Source organism: Pan troglodytes, chromosome 1 (assembly GCF_028858775.2).
Source record: "Pan troglodytes isolate AG18354 chromosome 1, NHGRI_mPanTro3-v2.0_pri, whole genome shotgun sequence".
Lineage (NCBI taxonomy): Eukaryota > Metazoa > Chordata > Mammalia > Primates > Hominidae > Pan > Pan troglodytes.
This window is the reverse complement of record NC_072398.2, coordinates 152878410-152899074: the sequence shown is the minus strand read 5'-3', so window position 1 is coordinate 152899074 and position 20665 is coordinate 152878410. Positions and strand designations below refer to the sequence as shown.

Below are 20665 nucleotides of genomic sequence, written 5' to 3'. Positions count from 1 at the left end.
TAGGGCACATTTCTTCCAATTATCCTCTTTCTTCGCCCTTCCCTTTCACTCATTTATGTTACTGCTTGGTAACATATTTGGTGGTGACGCTTAGTTTGTTGCAAATGCAGGATAAGACACAACAGAAAAAACAAGCATAAGGAAAGTAGTGGCTCCCTGTGAACTCTTGCTCCCTGCTCTTGTCCTTGCTGTCTGCAGGGAATTCCTTCCTTGGAACCTGCTTTCAGGCTCTTTTTCTTTTGGACCCTATTTCTGTTAGTATGTCAACTCTGATTTTATCCCTTGTGCTTTCAAGAGGTGTGGGCTGGAGCGTTGTTCAGGAAAGCATATGAACTTTGAAATCTGGTCTGTATCTGCAAGACCTGGTTTTGAATCCCAGCCCCATTTCTTACTGCCTTCAGTTCCCTTATCAGTAAAATGAGGGCAATCACCGGTCTCATAGGTTGGTATGAGTATTAAATGGGATTTTTTAATGTAAAGCATCACACAGAGGGTAGATCCTCAAATAATAGTGCTCTTGTCCCTCTCTTTTCTCTTTTTTTTCCTTTAAATTTTTTTTTGTTTCTTCTTTTTCTGTTGGTCCATTGGGAGAAGAAACCTCTCTTCTTTCAAGACATGATTCTTTCCCTTTTTTTGTGACTTTGATGAAACCACTTACTCCTCTTTACTCTTTTTGTAGAGCCTACTGTTTTTTCTTCCTTGTAACTTTGTCTTTCCCATCTGTACATTTCACATATTCCCTTTTCTTGGAGTTAGAACTCTCTCATAAAGACTCTCTTATAAGAATAATGGATGACAAGCACATTTATTTTGCTTCGGGAAATTCTATAAGAAGGCCTACGTTTTATCAAATTTCTATAACAATTGTATATAGTTTTGTGATAGAAACTACATTAGCCTTCACAGTAATCTGTTGGGATGCTTTCTGTGTATATGCATGTTTCCCTGTTCATTGTATTGTAGAAATAGAGCCGAGGTCAAAGGCTGGAAAGTCATCAGGAGAAAAAATTGGTTGTGGAAGGGCAACACTTCGCCTGAGATCAAAAGGTCCTGCCACCGTGGAAGAAATGGTATGTTATGTTCATTTACTTCCTGTTCTGCTTAGAAATGTTGAGTTAGATAAAATTCCATTCATTCTAACCAAAACTTGGACTTTTAATTCATTGTCTATTTAAACAATCTGGAAATTACTGAAGGTATTTAAAAAGGAAATATAGAAATTAAGGACATGAGAAGAGATTGTGATCTATAGAAATTCTCAGTTACCTGTAGGTGACGTTTCTAGACTCTATAGACAGCTAGACTATCTCAAAAACTTAAGTCAACCAAAGCTCTCTGAGAACCAAGAAAATGTTTCAGAGCCACCTGTAGGAGTAAACAAAAGAAGATATTGATAATGAATGATTATATTCGTAAACTCCTCTTCTCACATAAAACACCTGTAGTCATCTTTGACTCTTTTCGTTCATGTCCCACGTCGCTTCCATCAGCAGATCCTAGTGGATCTACCTCTATAAGATACTGGAGTCCAATGACTTCTTACCACCCCTGCCCACCACTGTGCCCCAAGGCACCATCATCTTATCCTGGATTTTGCAATCACCTTCTGTTTAGTCCACCTGTGTTCACCCTTGCCTTCTTTCCACCTGTGCTCAGCACAACCCTCAGAATGATCCTTAAAATATGCAAGAGAAATTATGTCACTTTTCTGTTCACAACCCTCCAGTGGCTTCCCATGACACTCAGAATAAAACCTAAAGTCCTCAGAATGACCAACATGACCGAACTCCGTATTTCTTCTCTGTTCTCATTTCCCATCCCTCTGCCGTGGCTTCCTCTGCTTCAGTCATGCTGGTCTCCTTGCTGTTCCCAAACACTCCAGGTGTATCCCCATCTCAGGCTCTCAGTACTGCTGTTGTCTCTGCCTGAATGTTTTGCCCATTTATCTGCATAGCTTGCTCCCTTGCCATCATTAGGTTTCTGCCCACACATTATCTATCTCAAAGGCCTTTCCCGAGCATCCTGTATGAACAGCAACTCCCTCCACCCCTCCCACTGCCCACTCTTCCATGTCCTTAATTTTTGTCAAAGCAATTGTATTAGTCTGTTTTCACACTGCTAATAAAGGCATACTCGAGACTGGGTAATTTATAAAGAAAAAGAGGTTTAATGGACTCACAGTTCCACATGGCTGGGGAGGCCTCACAATCATGGTGGAAGGTGAAGGAGGAGCAAAGGCACGTCTTACATGGCAGCAGGCAAGAAAGCATGTACAGGGGAACTGCCCTTTATAAAACCGTCAGATCTTGTGAGACTTATTCACTATCATGAGAACAACGGCATGGGAAAAACCTGCTGCCATGATTCAGTTACCTCCCACCAGGTCCCTCCCACAACATGTGGGGATTATGTGAGCTACAATTCAAGATGAGATTTGGGTGGGGACACAGCCAAACCATATCAGCACTAAACACACTAGGACTCTATATCTTTGATTAATTTTGTCTACTGTCTAGCTCCTTTGCTCACATGTCTTGTTCACTGCTGCATCCCCAGCACCTAGAATAGGACCTGATATACCAAAGGAATGGAAATCTTTGGTGCATTAATGAATTAATAAACGATTCCTTTTAGTTTGAGAAAAGCAAGGGTTTTTCCCTTTGAATGACTTTGTCTATATATAGGTCAGTGTTTGAGTGAAAAACACCAGAAGGAGAAGTGACAACTAGAGGCAAGAAAGGTGGAGGAAGAAAACTGCAAGGTTGAGGTGGCGATGGTGAGGATTCCAAGTGGCAAGCAGCAGGCCCACAACAGCAGCAAAGGCATGGGGGTCAAAGCCCTCCCATGGGCAGACGGGATGTCGAGCAGGTGACTGATGCCTGTGAGCTCCGGGGGGCAGGGGCAAGGCTCTGGGCCCTTCTAGGGTCTCTCTGTATGTGAATGCTGTCTGGGTTCCTATGTGTTTGAAGGGAAAAACAGACAGGTGAACAGTTTTGAGGCTGTTTCACAGAGTGGGATCTCAGAACTTGTTGGGTGACAAGGTCCAGGGTTGGTCATGGGGGTGGTTTGTTGAAGCAGACACTTAAGGAACACATGAGGCCAAGGCTGTCCTTAGGAAAGTCGAGTCACCCAGGGTGTTGTCAGTTTTGGGGGGATCTAGAGGAAGATCCTGAGTCAAATGCGTGGGTTCTGGGAGAATGAAAGGACCGATCAGAGGCAAATGGCAATGAAGAGATCTGATAGAGCAAAAAGTGTTTTGAAAAGGAGATATGATGAGGTATGTGAAGGAAACCCAGGGCAGTGACTTCTGGGCATTTGGAGCCTTTATTTTCCCTCTGTGGCCCAGCACACTGCCTGGTATATTGCTGAAGGCCAGTAAATGTTTATTGAATGAATAAGCAAATCTCAGTGGAAGAAAGGAATTTATCAGAGAAGGGAAGAACAGAGGGAAGTTGCTGGCTGTGAGGAGCCAGGAGAATGTCAGCTCTGCCTTTTGCTGGAGGCTGTGAGGAAAAATGAGCAGACCTTTAAACAGCTCACAAAGGAAGCAGGTCAGCAGGAAAAATGCCATGTCCCTTCAGGAGGAGGAGCATCTTCTAAGGGTTAAATCATTCGTCACTCTTTGTTAAGCACCTGCTGTGGCAAAGGTGCCTGAATGGAAAAAGAGCAGCTTAAGATCTACCTGGGGAGGTAGGAAAGATTCATTCAAAGATAAACATCTAAAAATCTATTCCTATTTTCATAGTCTGTTTAGTAAAATAGGGCAATTAAAAATAGCTCATAATGAAAGGAAAAAGCTGTTTGGTGCTAACATTAAATTTGATACAAATGACATAAAATCTAATTTCAAACACTTTAAGGATTTAAAGGATTTATGGGATTTAAAGCAAATCACTCCTTTAATCACCTAGCACAAATTCTGAAAATGGTGTAAGATTCTCTGTATTAGTCCGTTTTCACACTGCTGTAAAGAATACCTGAGACTGGGTAATTTATAAAGTAAAGAGGTTTAATTGACTCACATTTCCGCATGGCTGGGAGGCCTCAAGAAACTTACAGTCATGGCAGAAGGTGAAGGGGAAGCAAGGCACGTCTTACATGGTGGCAGGAGAGAGTGAGTGTGCAGGAGAAACTGTCACTTTTGAAACCATCAGATCTTGTGAGAACTCCCTCACTATCACGAGAACAGCATGGGGGAAACCACCTCATGATGCAATCACCTCCCACCAGGTCCCTCCCTTGACACGTGGGGATTGCAATTCAAGATGGGATTTGGGTGGGCACACAGAGCCAAACCATATCAATTCTCCACTTGCATAACCTCATACTTTATTCAATATGTGCTTGCTGAGACAGGCACAGTCTAAGTGCTGGTGATACAAAGAAGAATAAAAACGCTGTTTGTCTTCTAAAAGGAGAGAAGCATGAAAAGAAGCTATTACAACCCAGTGGGATAGGGTTAATGGAAGCAGGTGCAGGATACACAGTGTCACAAAGAAGGGGCTGATCAGCCATTGACAGGGATTGGGGAAAGAAAGGAGGTCAGAAGGCTGGGTGCAGTAGCTCACGCCTGTAATCCCAGAACTTTGGAAGACTGATGTGGGTGGGTTACCTGAGGTCAGGAGTTCGAGACTAGCCTGGCCAACGTGATGAAACCCCATCTCTACTAAAAACATAAAAATTAGCTGGGCATGGTGGTGGGCACCTGTAATTCCAGCTACTTGGGAGGCTGAGGCAGGAGAATCACTTGAGCCCAGGAGGCGGAGGTTGCAGCGAGCCGAGATTATGCCATTGCACTCCAGCCTGGGTGACAGAGTGAGACTCCATCTCAAAAAAAAAAAAAAAAAAAAAAAAAAAAAAAAAAGGTCAGGAAGTGTTTCTCTCCAGAAGAAATTAGTGAGTGAGTTCAAAATGGGGAAGAAGAGTGTTCTAGGCATGGAACAATAATGGGTTTTGGGGACCTGTAAGCTGTTCATGAGATTGGAGTGTGAGGTGCTGGAAGTACTGGTTAGGTAGGGGTGATGAGGCTAGAGGCATAGGCTGGGGTTAGGATGTGAAGGGCCTTGTGGATAATGAGGGAGCCATTTAAGAATTATGAGGGGAGTAACACAATCAGTTTTGTGTTTTAGAAAAATCCCTTGGTTCCAGGGTATGGGTTGTTGAGCAGCTTGGATTTGAGAGGGTGAAGACCAAAGGCAGGGAGACAAAATAGGAAACCTCTGCAAATCAGAAAAGATGAGGACTAAACACTGGCAAACAGAAGGTGGATGGAGAAGAGGTGATAGATCCAGATCTGTTCCGTAGCAAATAGGAAATATTAGAATGGTAAAATATTGGTGGCCATTTGGGTATGAGGAATACTGACACTTGTCACCGTAACTTAAAACGTGCCTGGATAGATATAAAGGTTAATACCTGTTAGTTTGCATAGCCTGTTGCTTTATACAGACAATTCAAGATACATTGTAATGAAGGCAAGAGCAATATATTGTCTGTTATTGTTTTTAAGGTTTAGTTCTTGTAAATAAAAATATGAGAAAGTTGTATTAATATCTTCCAGGAAATAGATTTTTATTTGCTATAAAATGCATGATTTTAATAAAATTTGAGACTACAAAACAACATATATTTATAACAGTATTGAAAGTAACATGAAATTCTTATAATCTAAATAATGAATTCTACATTTGCATGTATAGTTGAGTAGTTAACATCTTTGGGCAATTCCATTTTCGGCTATGATGCCATTTAAAGCCAAGTATTGAAATAAACTGAGCAGAATTTACCAAATATTAAACCAAAAAGTTAAAATAATATTTTTACTGAAATGTTTAGTAATCATTTCGGGAAGAACAAAAATGTTTTGGTACCATTAATACATAACACAAAAATGATTTAAAAAGTATTATTTTATCATCTCATTCTTATAAAATTTCCTTTTTTGGTGTATTTTTATAATCTATACAATATATTAATATGGTAATACATGTGTAATTGATAAGCAATACATACAATAAAGTTAAAAATACACAATAAGGGTATTTGTTCAGAAAAGTTTTACTATTGGGATGAGCCATCAAAAGTTTGGAGACCCTGGCCTGCACAATAAAGACCAAAGTCCTTTTCATGGTACACAGGACTCCTCAAGATCTAGTCATATTTGTCACTGTGTTCTCCAGCTACATGGGACTTCTGGCATCCCTCTAACATGACTCTGTGACCTTACTTAGACTTTGCCTATCTATTGCATCCTACTTGAAGTGTCCTCTCCTGCTTATCTCCTCTTCATCATTGAAAACACAGTTCTTGGCTGGGCATGATGGCTCATGCCTGTAATTCCAGCACTTTAGGAGGCCGAGGTGGGCGGATCACTTGAGTCCAGGAATTGGAGACCAGCCTGGCCAACATGGTGAAACCCCGTCTCTACTAAAAAAATACAAAAAATTAGCTGGGCATGGTGGCGCACGCCTGTAATCCCAGCTACTTGGGAGGCAGAGGTTGCAGTGAGCTGAGATCACACCACTGCAGTTCAGCCTGGGCAACAGAATGAGACTCTGTCTCAAACAAAACAAAACAAAACAAAACAAGACAAAAAAACCCCACCACAGTTCTTAAGACATCCTTCTTTTTCTCTGAGACAGGGTCTTGTCCTGTTGCCAGGCTGGAGGGCAGTGGCAGAATTATGGCTCACTACAGCCTCGTCATCCTGGGCTCAAGTGATCTTCCCACTTTAGCCTCCTGAGTGGCTGGGACTAAAGGTGCATACCACCACACCTGGTTACTTTTAAATTAAATTAATTAATTAGTAGAGATAGAATCTTGCCATGTTGCCCAGGCTTGTCTAGACCTCTCAGGTTCAAGTGATCCTCCTGTTTCAGCCTCCCAAGTGTCTGGGATTACAAGCATGTGCTACCACACCCAGCTAATTATTTTAATTAATTAATTAATTTTTTTTGTAGAGATGGAGTCTCACCATGTTGCCTGGGCTGGTCTCGAACCCCTAGGCTGAAGCAACTCTCCCACCGTGGCCTTCCAAAGTGCTGGGATTACAGGTGTGAGCCACTGTGCTCAGCCAAGTCACCTTCTTTCTAAAGTCTTCCATGACCGTTAGAGATATAAATTTGCTTCCTCCCCTGTGATGCTTCTGTGCCTTTTATATCCTTTAAAAACTGTTACATGTTATTTATTTTCACATCTGTTTCCTCTTCTAGATTGTTAGCTACTTGGGGATTGTGTTCCTGGCTTTTCTTTTTTGAATCCGTAACACTTAGTGCTGACACTAGAAATAAGTATTTACTGTATTGATTTGTATTTAGTTACAGAGCACATTCTAGATCTATTTCCATTAAAATTAGCTGAAATACACAATTATGAACCGGCTCCACATCAGGCTTTCTCTTGTGTATGCCCTGACAATCAAGAGATTTTGTTGTATAATATCTTATTTCTCTCTTTTTTTGATAAAGCCTTCTGAAACCAAAGCAAAGGCAATTGAAAAGATTGATGATGTTCTTGAGTTGTACATGGGAATTCGAGATATTGATTTAGGTAAGATTATACTATTTAAAAAAGTCTTATATCTCTTAATCTGCTTAATGTTTATGTCTTGTTTGTACATACAGCCAATTATACTTTTGAAGATAAAAATATTTGTGGTATGATGAAAAGAATAACAGACATAAAGATAAGAATAATGAAGACCTGTTCCTTACCGCTTTCTAGCTATGAGGTCTTAGTGCCAAGTAAACTTTAAAACATTTTAGTTAGTTCTTAGTCATTAAACTGTGACTACTATCTCCTTTAGTGTTGTTTGTTTGGATTTAAAAAATATACATAAAATGAATTTTGTAGATGATACATATAAAAGGCATTATTATTTGATATATCAGAAGTGCATTGATTGAATTGCACCCTTTAACAGGGTTACTGAAGCCCTATGAACAAGGAATTAGAAATATGAAGAAAGGGGACACACTTGGCATATGACTGAGAAGGGCAGTTGAGCAGTTGAATTTCTGCGTATTTCTTATGTCATCATTAGGCTGTCAGGGTCTTGTTTATCAGTTAAGATTCTACCAGTTGCAAATGACTAAAACAAAAACCAAACAAAAAACCCTAATTCCAGCTGGCTTAAGGAAAAAAAAAAAGGAGAAACTTATTGGTTCTTATAATTGAAAAGTCTAGCGCTAGACCTTGGCTTCAAGAATGGCTGGATCCCAAGTTCTCATGCTGTCATCAGGATATGATTTCTCTTCTCTCAGTCTTGGCTTCATTTCAGGCCCCTGTGGTATCCCCTGGCAGCTTCAGTCTCTCCCTCATGGGGCCAAAATGACTGCTATTGCTCCACCCTCTGCATCCTCGTGGCATCAAGCACAATGAGAAAGAGGGAGGACCTCTTCCAAATGATTCAAACAAAATGCCCAATATTGTTGCTGGTTGGTCTGATTGGCTCAAGTGAGCCAGTCACTGAGGCCAAGAGGATGGTAGGTCTGGGTCGAACGCTCTGGAACTGACAGTGACCCTGAAATACAAGGGTCAAGAGTGTGAAAAAGGCCTGACCCTTTCCATGCAGAAGCAAGATAAATGTTCCACTAAGTAGGGCAGTTGCATGCTGGGTAGAGAAAAGAGAGTAAATGTACACTCCAGTGTGGGGGTTTATGTCTGCATGCATCCACAGGTATGCATTTGAATCAGGTACTTTCTACATTTTTTAAAGGTGAGAACTTGACTATTTTGTTTATCTGCTACCAGGTAGAGTATTTGAAGCTCGTTTATCCTTTTCTACTTCCACTCATATTCCATTTTCCTTATAGAATTACCAAAAGACAAAACAAATTTACCTTAAAAATCTCAACTGGCTTTTATTTGCAACTCTAGTATCAGGCAACACCTCAAAATGAGTGCTCTGATGAGCTGAGCAGAGGAGGTTGACTTTAGAGTCAGAAAATGGCTGAAGAAATCAGAAACATAACAAAAAGTGGGTTCCTGTTGCAAGGTTACTTTCTTCGTAAAGGTGAAAACAGAGGGAATTTCCTTATCATGCCAGCTAAAACTGGCCCATTTGGGGATTTGGCTATTACCTGTCTTTCTCCTGATTTCGTGGAAGGTCAGATAAACAACTTAGTTTGGCTTAGTGAGTGGAACTTCAGCATGAGTAACTCCATTTTGGTTTGGTCTGTTAGGCCTAGTACAGGAGCTCAGTCCAAACCAATCACCTCCTATAAATTTTATTTAACAATCTATTCTTATTTTCTTTCTTGCCTGTGTGAACTTTTATTTATCTTCTAATTTTTGAGACAGGATCTCACTCTGTCACCCAGGCTGGAGTGCAGTGGCACAATCATAGCTCACTGCAGCCTTGATCTCCTGGGCCCAAGCACTTCCCCTACCTCAGCCTCCCACGTAGCTAGGACCACAGGTGTGTGCCTCCATACCTGGCTATTTATTTTATTTTACTTTAACAAATTTTTTTTGGTAGAGTTGGGGTCTTGCTATGTTGCTCAGGCTCAAGTGATCCTCCTGTCTCGTCTGTCAAAGTGCAGGGAGAGATTACAGGTGTGAGCCATCATTGCCAGCCCTGAGTGAACTTTTAAAATAAAATTTCTGTACTGGATATACAGATGCTGTCTGCAACTTAAAAACATTGGTAGTTTGTTCCTTGCTCCTTGGAGAAAAATACAAAATTTTCCTGTGGATGCTTTTATCCTCTGTGCAGACAAGAAGTTAAAGCTGAAAACCAATGTCTGAGAACTTCTCTTTCCAATCCTTTTGCCTGGCTAATTTTTTTAATTTTAATTTTTGTAGAGATGGGGTCTACTTGTGTTACCTAAGCTGGTCCTGAACTCCTGGGCTCAAGCCATCCTCTTGCCTCGGCCTCCCAAAGTGTTGGAATTACAGGCATTGAGCCGCTAAGCCCAGCCTCAGTCTCCTGTTTTGAAATTGCAGATCTCAAGGAACAATAGAATCCATGCTATGGTCTGGAGTGAATCACAGACACAGGGCCCAGGAAAAGATCTAACTAGGAATAAAGACAAACATACACATAAACATGAATACTTTTAGACATATAAGGAAATATGTAACATATAAATAGAGGCATCAACGTGTACATAAATCAAATTTAGAATAGAAATGTTTATTCGTACAACAGTCTAGACTGTGGGCCATTCTTTAGTGGTATTTTTCCATATAGGAGGGAAGCAAATGTATATATGTGTACATGAATTTTTACATATACATACACACATATGCATAGATGTATTTATGCTCACATACAGTAAAAGAGATATGATGTAGTATTGCTTACAGGCATATATATTTGGCTTGAGGCCCTAACCCTAACCCTAACCCTAACCCTAACCCTAAAAGAGACCAGCCTGGGCAACATAGTGAGATGAGACCTGTCTCTACTAAAAAAACAAAAACAAAACAAAACAAAAAAATTAGCCAGGCATGGTGGCATGCACCTGAAGTCCTAGCCACTTGAGAGTCTGAGGCAGGAGGATCGCTTGAGTCCAAGAGTTTGAAGCTGCAGTGAGCTAGGATGGCGCCACTGCACTTTAGACTGGACAATAGAGTTAGACCCTGTCTCTAAAAATAAATAAATAAATAAATAAATAAAGAAAGAAAGAAAAAAGAAAATGCAGCTTAAAAAAAGGAAATTCAGGGCACTAAACATTCCTTACAAATTCTTCGTAAATTAACCAGAAATTTATTTGTAAGGTGAATTAGTTATCTGTAACAAATTCCTCTAATTGACATGAAAAGCCATTATCATTACACATGATTAGCAATGTAATCAGTTACCTAGAGAGGTAAAGTGTAAGGAAAGTAATTATTTGAAGAATGTAAGCCATTGTTAAATTAGGAATTTCTTTCATTATTCAGATCTGATTAGCATGAAATATAAATCACAAGTGTGATACTGATTTAACAGACAAATATATTTACTTGTATAAATATTCTCAGTATTTCTTAGCTTTCAGAAATGTTAATTCTTAATGCAAATTACACCGACATCACATTTTTCTGTATTTGTTAACGTAAGTATGTATCTTAAAAATTTAAAAAGTAATATGGCAACAACGTGACTTAAAACACTATCCTCAAAAAAAGATTAAGAGGTGTTTATTATTTGAAAATGGAAAATAATTTAAATGAATTTTTGTAGAGAGTAATCCTGAAGATGAAAGTGCTTCATTTGATTGTAAAGTTAAGTTGTGAACTTTTCTACCATCCAGTGTCAACATGGGTCACCTTGGGATGTTATCCATGAAAAAAAGTAAGCGTTCTAAAAGATGCTGAGTCCTATAAGACCTCACATGGTCTTGACCTAACTCAGTGGAAAGTTGTGTCATACAAGTTTCTTCTTGAATGTTTAAAGAAACTGTGTAAGTTGTGTATAGAACTATAATGTTTTCTGATGATACCAATTTAGGAGTTTGGAGATCATCCAAGCAACTTCAGAATTTTAGGGTTTCAAATTTATTGAGATCCTGAGATGTGTGGAAAGAAGATTTGAATGATTGTTTCAAAGTCATTTATTCTATAAAATCTTTTCTTTTTTTTTTTCTTTTTAAAAATTTTACTACTTTGCTTTTGGAGCAGATATGAAGTCTGTTATAGCTCTTGAAAAAGTATGCAGTAATGGTGTTTTAATAGTGAGAATTACATTTCTTCCTTTCTTCCTAGGATCACTTTTTTTTTTTTTTTTTCAGACAGAGTCTTGCTCTGTCACCCAGGCTGGAGTGCAGTGGCACAATCTCGCTCACTGCAACCCCCGCCTCTCGGGTTCAAGCGATTCTCCTGCCTCAGCCTCCTGAGTAGCTGGGATTATAGGCACCCGCCACCATGGCCAGCTAATTTTTTGTATTTTTAGTAGAGATGGGGTTTCACCATGTTGACCAGGCTGGTCCCGAACTCCTGACCTTGTGATCCACCTGCCTTGGCCTCCCAAAGTGCTAGGATTACAGGCATGAGCTACCATGCCGGGCCAGATCACTTTCTTTTTATAGTGAATTCAAAACAATGAACACTATAGAAAGTCATCCTTTTCAGATAAAGCCAATGAAGTTTTAGAACTTTTCATTAAAAATCATTCTACATTGACTGCATTTTTGATATTTGACTTGTGAATTGTTTGAAAAGCATTGATATTTATAAAAAGTCTTAGGAAAAGTAAGGCCTGAAGACCTTCCATAGAATGAGATGTAGTTGCATATTTTATGATTAAACTAACAATAATGATGACTAATCTTTAAACCCTGCTATTTGCCATTTTATAGATTTGAAAACTGAAATTCAGAGAAGTTTGATAACTTGCCCAAAGTTACCTAAGAAGTTAAAAACTAAGATTTAATTCTGAAACTTTGATACCAAGATTTTTAACCGTAAAGATTTTTAACCGTAAATATTTTATATTTAAAAGTTCTGTTTAAGTGTTTAAAAAGTTAATGGAAATTATATGTTGATCTGTATCACCAAAACAAGTTTGTCATTAATAATAATGTAAATGTAGTCCAGTGGCAGTGATAAAAATGGCCACTAGAGGTCAGCACTTAGCTGCTATATGTGGTAAAAAAAAATTCTCTTTACAGTTAAGAAAATTCTTTTTGAGATGGGGTCTCACTATGTTGCCCAGGCTGATCTCAAAATCCTGGACTCAAGCAGTCTCCCTACATCACCCTCCCAAGTAGCAGGGATTACAGGTTAAACATTTACTATTTTTTAAATCTATTTTTTTCTTTTTTTCTCATGTGTTTCTAAACATTATACTGTAAGAAAATTCTACTTTTTTTTTTTTTTTTTTTGAGACGGAGTCTTGCTCTGTCGCCCAGGCTGGAGTGCAGTGTGGCGCGATCTCGGCTCACTGCAAGCTCCGCCTCCTGGGTTCACGCCATTCTCCTGCCTCAGCCTCCCGAGTAGCTGGGACCACAGGCGCTTGCCATCACGACCAGCTAATTTTTTGTATTTTTAGTAGAGATGGGGTTTCACCGTGTTAGCCAGGATGGTCTCGATCTCCTGATCTCGTGATCCACCCGCCTCGGCCTCCCAAAGAAAATTCTACTCTTCTAATGGAATATTTTTTGCCAGATTGCATTCAGGTTTATTATTGCAGTATATTGTAATTTTATTATAATCAACAGATGAAAATAATCTTAGTGGCTATCTTATGTTAATATGCTGTACCTTTATAAAAAGTGTTTTATTTTGCTAAATTTTCTTTTGCTTTTCTCTTAAATCAGAGCTATAATATTTTATCAAAAAGGATGAATTTTACCATTTACTTATCCTGTAAAGATGTCTTAAAAGCTATGTTCACCAAACCCAGCTGAGGATGAGAAATAAAATAAAAAAGCGATGTTTGTACTTTATGTATTAGGAAAAATATATAACATATTTAGCTGCATGCTCCATTTTTGAATTCATATAGCAAATTACTGGTTTTTAAAAGATGTATAGAGCACTGTATTACATGCAGTATTTCCAGCACAATTATGTAGCTGTGTAATTGGCATTTTTTGTTGTTTCTACAAGATCAGGTATTTTTTGAAGGCAGATACCATATCTTGCTCAGTTTTAATCCCAGTCTTACCACAGTACCTCTCCAAGAGTAAGTACTTGATAAATGTCTGCTGAGAGTCACAAAAGTAGTGAATTCACAGGGAGCATGAGTCCTAATTTTATTAGTTTGGAGCTTTGGCCCTTGGGCAAATTATTAAACTTAGAATCCTAATTTTCACATCTATAAAAGGGGCATAATAAAAATAATCTTATAGGGTTGCCAAGGAATCAAATTAAATAATCTGTATAAAGTCCTGTCACATCATAAATAATAATGGGTGTAGGTATTATCATTCTTAGTGATGATCACTAATGATGATTACTATTAGTAGTTGTAATGGCAGTGGTAATAGAGGGAGAACATGTAGAGCTGTATAACTAGACTGTATCAGCAGCTCTGGGCAGTACTGAGTGTGGGGGTTTTTCTTCACTTTTCTGCTGTGCCAGAATGAGTGCATGAGCGAGATTATGCATTTTGGACTGTGAGGTTAGACTATGGGCATCTTGAAGCAGCATTTTCTTTCATTTTTGTGACTAGAAACCCAAAGCAGACATTGCAAGTCAGTGCAGGTGAGATCTACAACATGGAGTTCCCGGGCTTAGTGCACTAGACAATGCTGCTGAGCTTCCTGAGGTATAAAAAAAAAATCATGTACCAAGTTGTTTCTTTTTCCCTCTTATAGCCAAGGGTGTGTGTGTGTGTGTGTGCGTGTGTGTGTGTGTGTGTGTAGAGAGAGAAATTGATTCAGTGTCCATCAGTGAACATCTGCATCCTTGTCATTGTCTCCCCCAGCATTTAAGAGTGTCATCTATACTGTTAGTTTCTGTTTCTGAATGGTCCGTACATTTTCTTATGTCTTTTATCTGTATGCATCTTATTTCTTCCTCAGCTAGCTTTCTTAACATGTGTTACCCATATGTCATTATAATCTTTAGGTAGATGTCTTAATAAATGCTACCTGTAAAGCCTATGAGAAAGAGTTAAAATGGTAGAGTAAGCAAAATTCTGAACTGGAGTTCTACTTCAGCAATACTTCACCTTAACATTCTGGCTACTCTTCTTTTACATCCTGGCTATGAGACCAGAGTTCTGGACTTCACTTTCCCCAGTGCATGCTAACTGTGCCTGTGCAAAAAGTATGTAAGTGTAATTACACACCCTCCTCTTGCACCGCCCATTCACTAGCATTTATTATGCATGAGACACTGAATTAGTTACTATGGGCATAAAAGACTGAGTAAGCTACTCAAGATCTGTTGGGAGTTTATTCTTTTAGTAGGAGAGAAAAAATACAAAGAAAAATAAATGTCAGTGCAGAGCAATGTTGAATTTGCAGTCTAAGACCTTTTTATTGAAAGTGTTGCCTGAGGACCAGCATCACCTGGGAGTTGAAAATGCAGAATCTCAGGGCTGCAGAACTACTGAACCAAAATCTCCATTTTGCCAAGATCCTAGGTGATTTGTTTGTGCATTTAAGCATGAAAAACACTGGCAGAAGGGTTTAGAGAATGGGGATATCTCTTCCAGCTGTGGACAAAGGATTTCATGGAGGAGAGAGCCTTGAAGGAGAGAAGGATTTTGATGGTGGTGCTGGTGGCTAGGAGGAGGTTATCCTGGGCAAAGGCAGAAAGCAGCGAAGATAGCATTTTGAGTGGTCAGATTTATGAGGGTACAGCATTAATGTAGTGTAGTGTAGTGAGAACCAAGGGTTCTTTAGATTACACTGCCACTAGGGTTTAGTTTTAAAGATAAACATTGGTTACACAAGGAAAAAAAAATTGTGTGTGTGTGTGTGTGTATGTATGTATGTATTATGGATTCATGGCTTCCTGTTTTATTCACTGGAGTTATAATATATTACCATCATTACTTATTTGGATATTTAAATTATCCCTCATTTGGTCAGTGTGAACTCTTGCACTCTGACATCTATATCCTTTTCACATGTTCCCATCATTTTGTGACACTTTCTTACTTTCTGGTACAAGATAGTCTTGGTTCATATTGCACTTTGCCTGCTCTAGCCCTGGAATCTGCCATTTTTCTGAGGAAGTCTTAGTCTTTCTAATGGAGAATGGTATTTAAGAACCAAGATTTCGGTGTTTTGTGTACTCATTGTAGTTGGGATGTCATGCTTCCAGGACTGAGGAATGTGTATACACATGCATGTATGCATTTATGTCTGTATTTTTATAACACCTCAATTGGAGATATATATATATTTCCAGTGATATCTACAATTCTAATTCCATAGGGTTCATTCTTATTTTCTCCCTTTCCCTATTTATCCTTTTCCGGCAGTGACAAACTTGATTCCTGTTGTTCTGTATGTATGTGTCTGTGTATGTGTGTATGTATGTGTGTGTGTGTGTGTGTGTGTATGTATGTGTGTGTGTATGTATGTGATCCTTCTCCATATGTGTAACTAATCTCTTATCACCGTGGCTGCTGTCCTCCCTCCCCATTCCCATGCCATCCTCACCACATCTGTACTCTCCCACCCCATGCCAGGCTGCCTGGCCATATAGAATCCCTCCTTACCTTACTAGAGGTTTGATCCCTCTACTAGTTCACTGCACCCCCACCCTACTTCTGCTCTGATCCTGGTGCTCTTCTGTAGGCCACATCTCTCCCTTTTCTTCCTAGCCTGCCTTGTGTTAGGACTGAACTGATGGGAAGAGGCATAGCTTTTATCTCTCTAGACCTTGTGGCTCGTTCAGAGAAGTCATACAAACTTGGATTAGTTCATCCTTAACCTGGAAGGAAAGGAGATGCTGGAGCTTTTCCCTGGGGCTTTGGCGTTTCCCTTTCACATGGAGGTTTTTCACCCAAGTCCCACATCACATATACACCATCTCTTTCTGGTTGCTGGTGCTTCTAGGGTGCTGAGTGGAAATCCACCGAGCCTCTTGGGCTCCCAGACAGCTGGGGCAAGTCCTAAGTACTCCTGAAGATGCTGGTTCCAAGACATAGAATATGGAACCCAGGCAACTTAGTAGAAAAACTGAACAAGGCCGCCACTTTCATGTTCTATCCCAAACTGGAGAGGGGCTCAGAAAAGGTACCTTGATTCCACAGGTAGACAGATGTCTTCCTCTGCTTCTCCCCAGCTTGACTGCTCCAGTGCAAGCTGTCATCCTTTGTCTTTTTGTCTTTGGGCAGGGAGGACTGGACTCCATCTCAGTTGGCAGTGGGGGACTGGTGGAGGAGGGAGGGAGAGTAGTGACTATTAGGAGGTTGGGGAAGGGGTGTTCTTTAAGTTTCCTGCTAGGGTTAGTCACAGCCACAGGGTTTCTTTCAGGGGATCTTGTTCTACCCATGGGAATGCCAGAGGTTCCCAACTGATGGGCTCCAAGGTTGGGTAGGGGGCAAGGGTGGCAGCTGCAAACCTGGGTTCAGTGGACACATTGTTGAAAAGTATCTTTGCCACCTTGATGTGTGTGTGTGAGAGAGGGTATCTTACTCTTTTAATTTGCATTTAATTTTGCATTTAATTTGAAATATATTTATGCATGTTACTTTTAGCAAGTAATTTTCCTGTTGCCATTTTTCTCAGTCCTTTGATGCTATTTCATTTATTGTTAATTTTTTAATATTATTTTTGATAGCCACCACAATGTTTGAAGCTGGAAAGGACAAAGTAAATCCAGATGAATTTGCTGTGGCACTTGACGAAACTCTTGGAGACTTTGCGTTCCCAGACGAATTTGTCTTTGATGTTTGGGGAGTCATTGGTGATGCCAAACGAAGAGGATTATGATGTGTACACTCCATCTCTGAAGAAACAACCCATCGTTCTTTTTTTTCTCTTTTTTTAAAAGTCCTATAAGATCTGTTTTTGGACACCTTTACTAACTCTGGTTTAATTTCATGTGTATGGAATATATTCTTTGAAATATAATTTTGGTAATTTTGATTTCTGGGCACTTTTTAACATTGCTAATGTAGTATGCTTAAGAGAAATGACCTAAATAAGGATCAATTGTAATATTCATTCAAAAGGTTTTTAAAAGTAAGTTTTAAGGAGTATTTCTCGACAGATGATTTTCTTCTCCATTAATACCCATGCTTTGTTTTTCACATATAAATAGATGATTTCAATAGCTTTGTAGTTTTTTTTTTTTCAAAATCTTAATGTAAACTAGGATTGCAGTATGATTTACCTCATAGTATCTTCACTGTGTTATCCTAGTTTGAACAGGATATGTTCAGGAAATGAAAGGTGAATTATGCCCCTTATTGGTCTAGAAGCATTGTTTTTTTTTTTGATCCTCTGAGTAAGGGAAGGAAGATTCCTGTGGCATGTTGATTTCTATGGCCAACTTTCTCTCTTTGTAAAACAAAGATTGATTGATTTTCTTGTATGCTTCTTTATACATGCTCTTAAAACTTGTGGTTGAAATCTGTGCTGTGTGTGTGTGTCTCTGCATGTGTAAAAGAAGGGTAAAAAAGAGATGGGTAGGGTAGAACTACTTGCATTTGATTTTTTTTTTCAGTCCTTAAAACATTATTCCTTTTTTTCACTCATAGCCACTTTTATGTTACCTTTTATAAGCACTCCAGGGAAGATTTTATATTTTTTTGTAGAGTTTTTGGAAAGATATTTACTCAAAATAACTATGCTTTAGAACCTTTTTTTTTTTTTTTTTTTTGGTTAAACAGCAGCACTTTTTAGTTCCCTAAACTTTAGAAGAGATGCTATCAGAAATAGATTTCCTTCCAGTGGAAAGAAAGGAGGAAGGGAGAATTGAGAAAATATATTAGTCTATTATTTTAGAGTTCTAATACACTCCTCTAAACCTTACATTATAGAGAAAATTGAGAGTAAATGACTGTCTTATCACTCTTATTTGACATTTCATAGGTGTAAGAGAAATGGAAATGAATGGTTTCAACAAAGATCATTTAATACAGCAGAGCATGGCGTGACCAAGCATCTTTGTAAAGTGTTAGATGGAAAATGCTGTGTGCTGCCATGGTAATCAGAAATAATAACCTGTTAGAGATGTATTCTAGGAAATCAGAAGTAGTTCTCTTTTCTTGCTGGATTATTGCTTAGATAACTCTTGTTTTCTGGTAAAACTTTAGTTTTATTGCCATCCACTCCTTTTTCAAATGAGTTTAATGCCATAAAGCTGATATTCTTTGTCCGATTAATTTGAAATCTACACAGAAGCTGTTTTAGTCATTAATGTGTAACAAAAGTAGCTTATAGAATATGGACTGCCTTATTGCTGTTGCTTATCATTTGAAAATAAAATGCAGCTCAGGTTGTAACTTGTTGGTACTTGTTTAGTGAGTTCGTTTTGGAGGTTCTGAAATACCTATTAATTCTTAATATTACCTCTCTCTGAAAGACACAAAAAAAGAGCTGTTATTTTTAGGCATAAGATGACTTAGGAGGCCCATAGAAACATTCTAGTTTAAACAACAACAACAAAATAAATTTATCAGCACTAGATATTAGATTTGAAATAAGTCATTGTTCATTATTGATGGTTGTCAGTTTCTCCTTCCTTTTTGGGCATGCATAAAGACACACTTGGTGCTGATTCCGTGTGATTTATGGAATGTCATTTTCACAATGATCTTTCTAGAATTTGTGTGTAAGGTTGTGATATCCATGTACAGCTGTAACTATATATACTTGTCTGTTAGCATTCAGTGGACCATTATCATTACTATCATCACATTACCTGGGCTTCAACTGGGCCCAAGTACTCTATATACTACCTGTAATAGGTTTTTCCTTGAAATATCCTTATCTTTCACCTCTACAGCTAAACTGATAACAAGGTCAGTTTCTTTATGTCATTTTATTCCCATACCTAAAATTGCATCTATTTGTGAGCTTTCTGCCTTTTTGTAATGCTCAGTGCACAAAAAGGGTCTGTTTTTAGTGCAGTCACATAATATATAAGTGTGGGATACCCTTCTGCAGCTTCAGTGAGACAAATCACTTTTTAAAAAACATTCCATTTTATTGGCATCACTAGATGTTTTTAGGACCCTGTCCTTTTCACTTTTCTGTAGGCTTTTTTTTTAAATGGAAGATGATTATTTTGTTTGTTCTTGATTTCCTGTTATTGAAAACAGCATCTTCCTTCTTGCAATGGCCACTAATAGCACACAATGTGTTTTCTTTGATTGTAGCAGAAAATGCAAATGATAATTTTATGTTGGGCTCGATGAGGCCTTGAACATAGCTGAGTCCTAATCAGATGTATATACTCTGATGATTACAAATAGGTACATGTTGGGTTTCTGTGATGTTTCAAAAATACAATTATATAATTATGATGTAAACTCTTTAAGAATTCAATTATAAAAGCAATAATCAGGTAACCTCTATTTGGAGCTGCTACATCCAATATTGTGACTGAAAATTAACTAAAGAGAGATAATTTTTCAAATGATGTATAATTTGCAATATTTTCCCTTGTAACTTTAGCAAATACACATATTCCAAGTAAAACTTTATTTAGTCCCATGTTATTTATTTGTTTATTATTGACAGGGTCTCACTCTGTTGCCCAGGTGGGAGTGCAGGGGTTTGATCATGGCTCACTGCAGCCTTGACCTACCCAGGCTCATGTGATCCTCCCACCTCAGCCTCTCAAGAGCTGGGACTATAGACGTGCACCACCATGTCCAGCTAATTTTTGTACTTTTGTAGAGATGGGGTTTTGCCATGTTGCCCAGGCTGGTTTCAAACTCTTGGGCTCAAGAAGTCTTCCCGCCTTGGCCTCCCAAAGGGATTACAAGCATGAGCCACTGCACCGGGCCAGTCCCATGTTATTTATTGCTAGACCTTCATCACTTCTAGAGACTCCCTGGTCTCCTTCAATTATTGCCTGTCTAACATAGTAGCAAAATGGAGTTTTCAACGTAATGGTTCTTCTAAAAAGAGTACAGTTATCAAGCAAAGATGTAAAAGATTGATCATATAATGGCCCTTTTGCTCTGTGATACATCTAAATATATATGGATACCAATAACATTGCCATTACTCTGGTGGAGATACTAGGTTAGAAGGACAGTTAAGTGTTTTACCCAAGCTATTAGTGAATAGAGACACAAGAGATGCTATTCAACTCACAG

At 38.8% G+C, this 20665-nt stretch overlaps 1 protein-coding gene across 3 annotated transcripts in view; it reads left to right on the top strand.

Annotated features, from left to right (window-relative positions):
- Positions 1-20039, top strand: part of GIPC2 (GIPC PDZ domain containing family member 2) — a 93038-nt gene extending 72999 nt beyond the window's left edge. For all 3 annotated transcript variants that reach the window (XM_063817034.1, XM_016921252.4, XM_016921259.4), the window contains 3 exons: positions 964-1070; positions 7467-7548; positions 17173-20039. In XM_063817034.1, the coding sequence (XP_063673104.1) occupies positions 964-1070; positions 7467-7548; positions 17173-17324 (341 nt within the window). In that variant the 3' untranslated portion in view covers positions 17325-20039. The remainder of the gene's footprint in view (positions 1-963; positions 1071-7466; positions 7549-17172) is intronic.
- Positions 20040-20665: the final 626 nt, after the last annotated feature.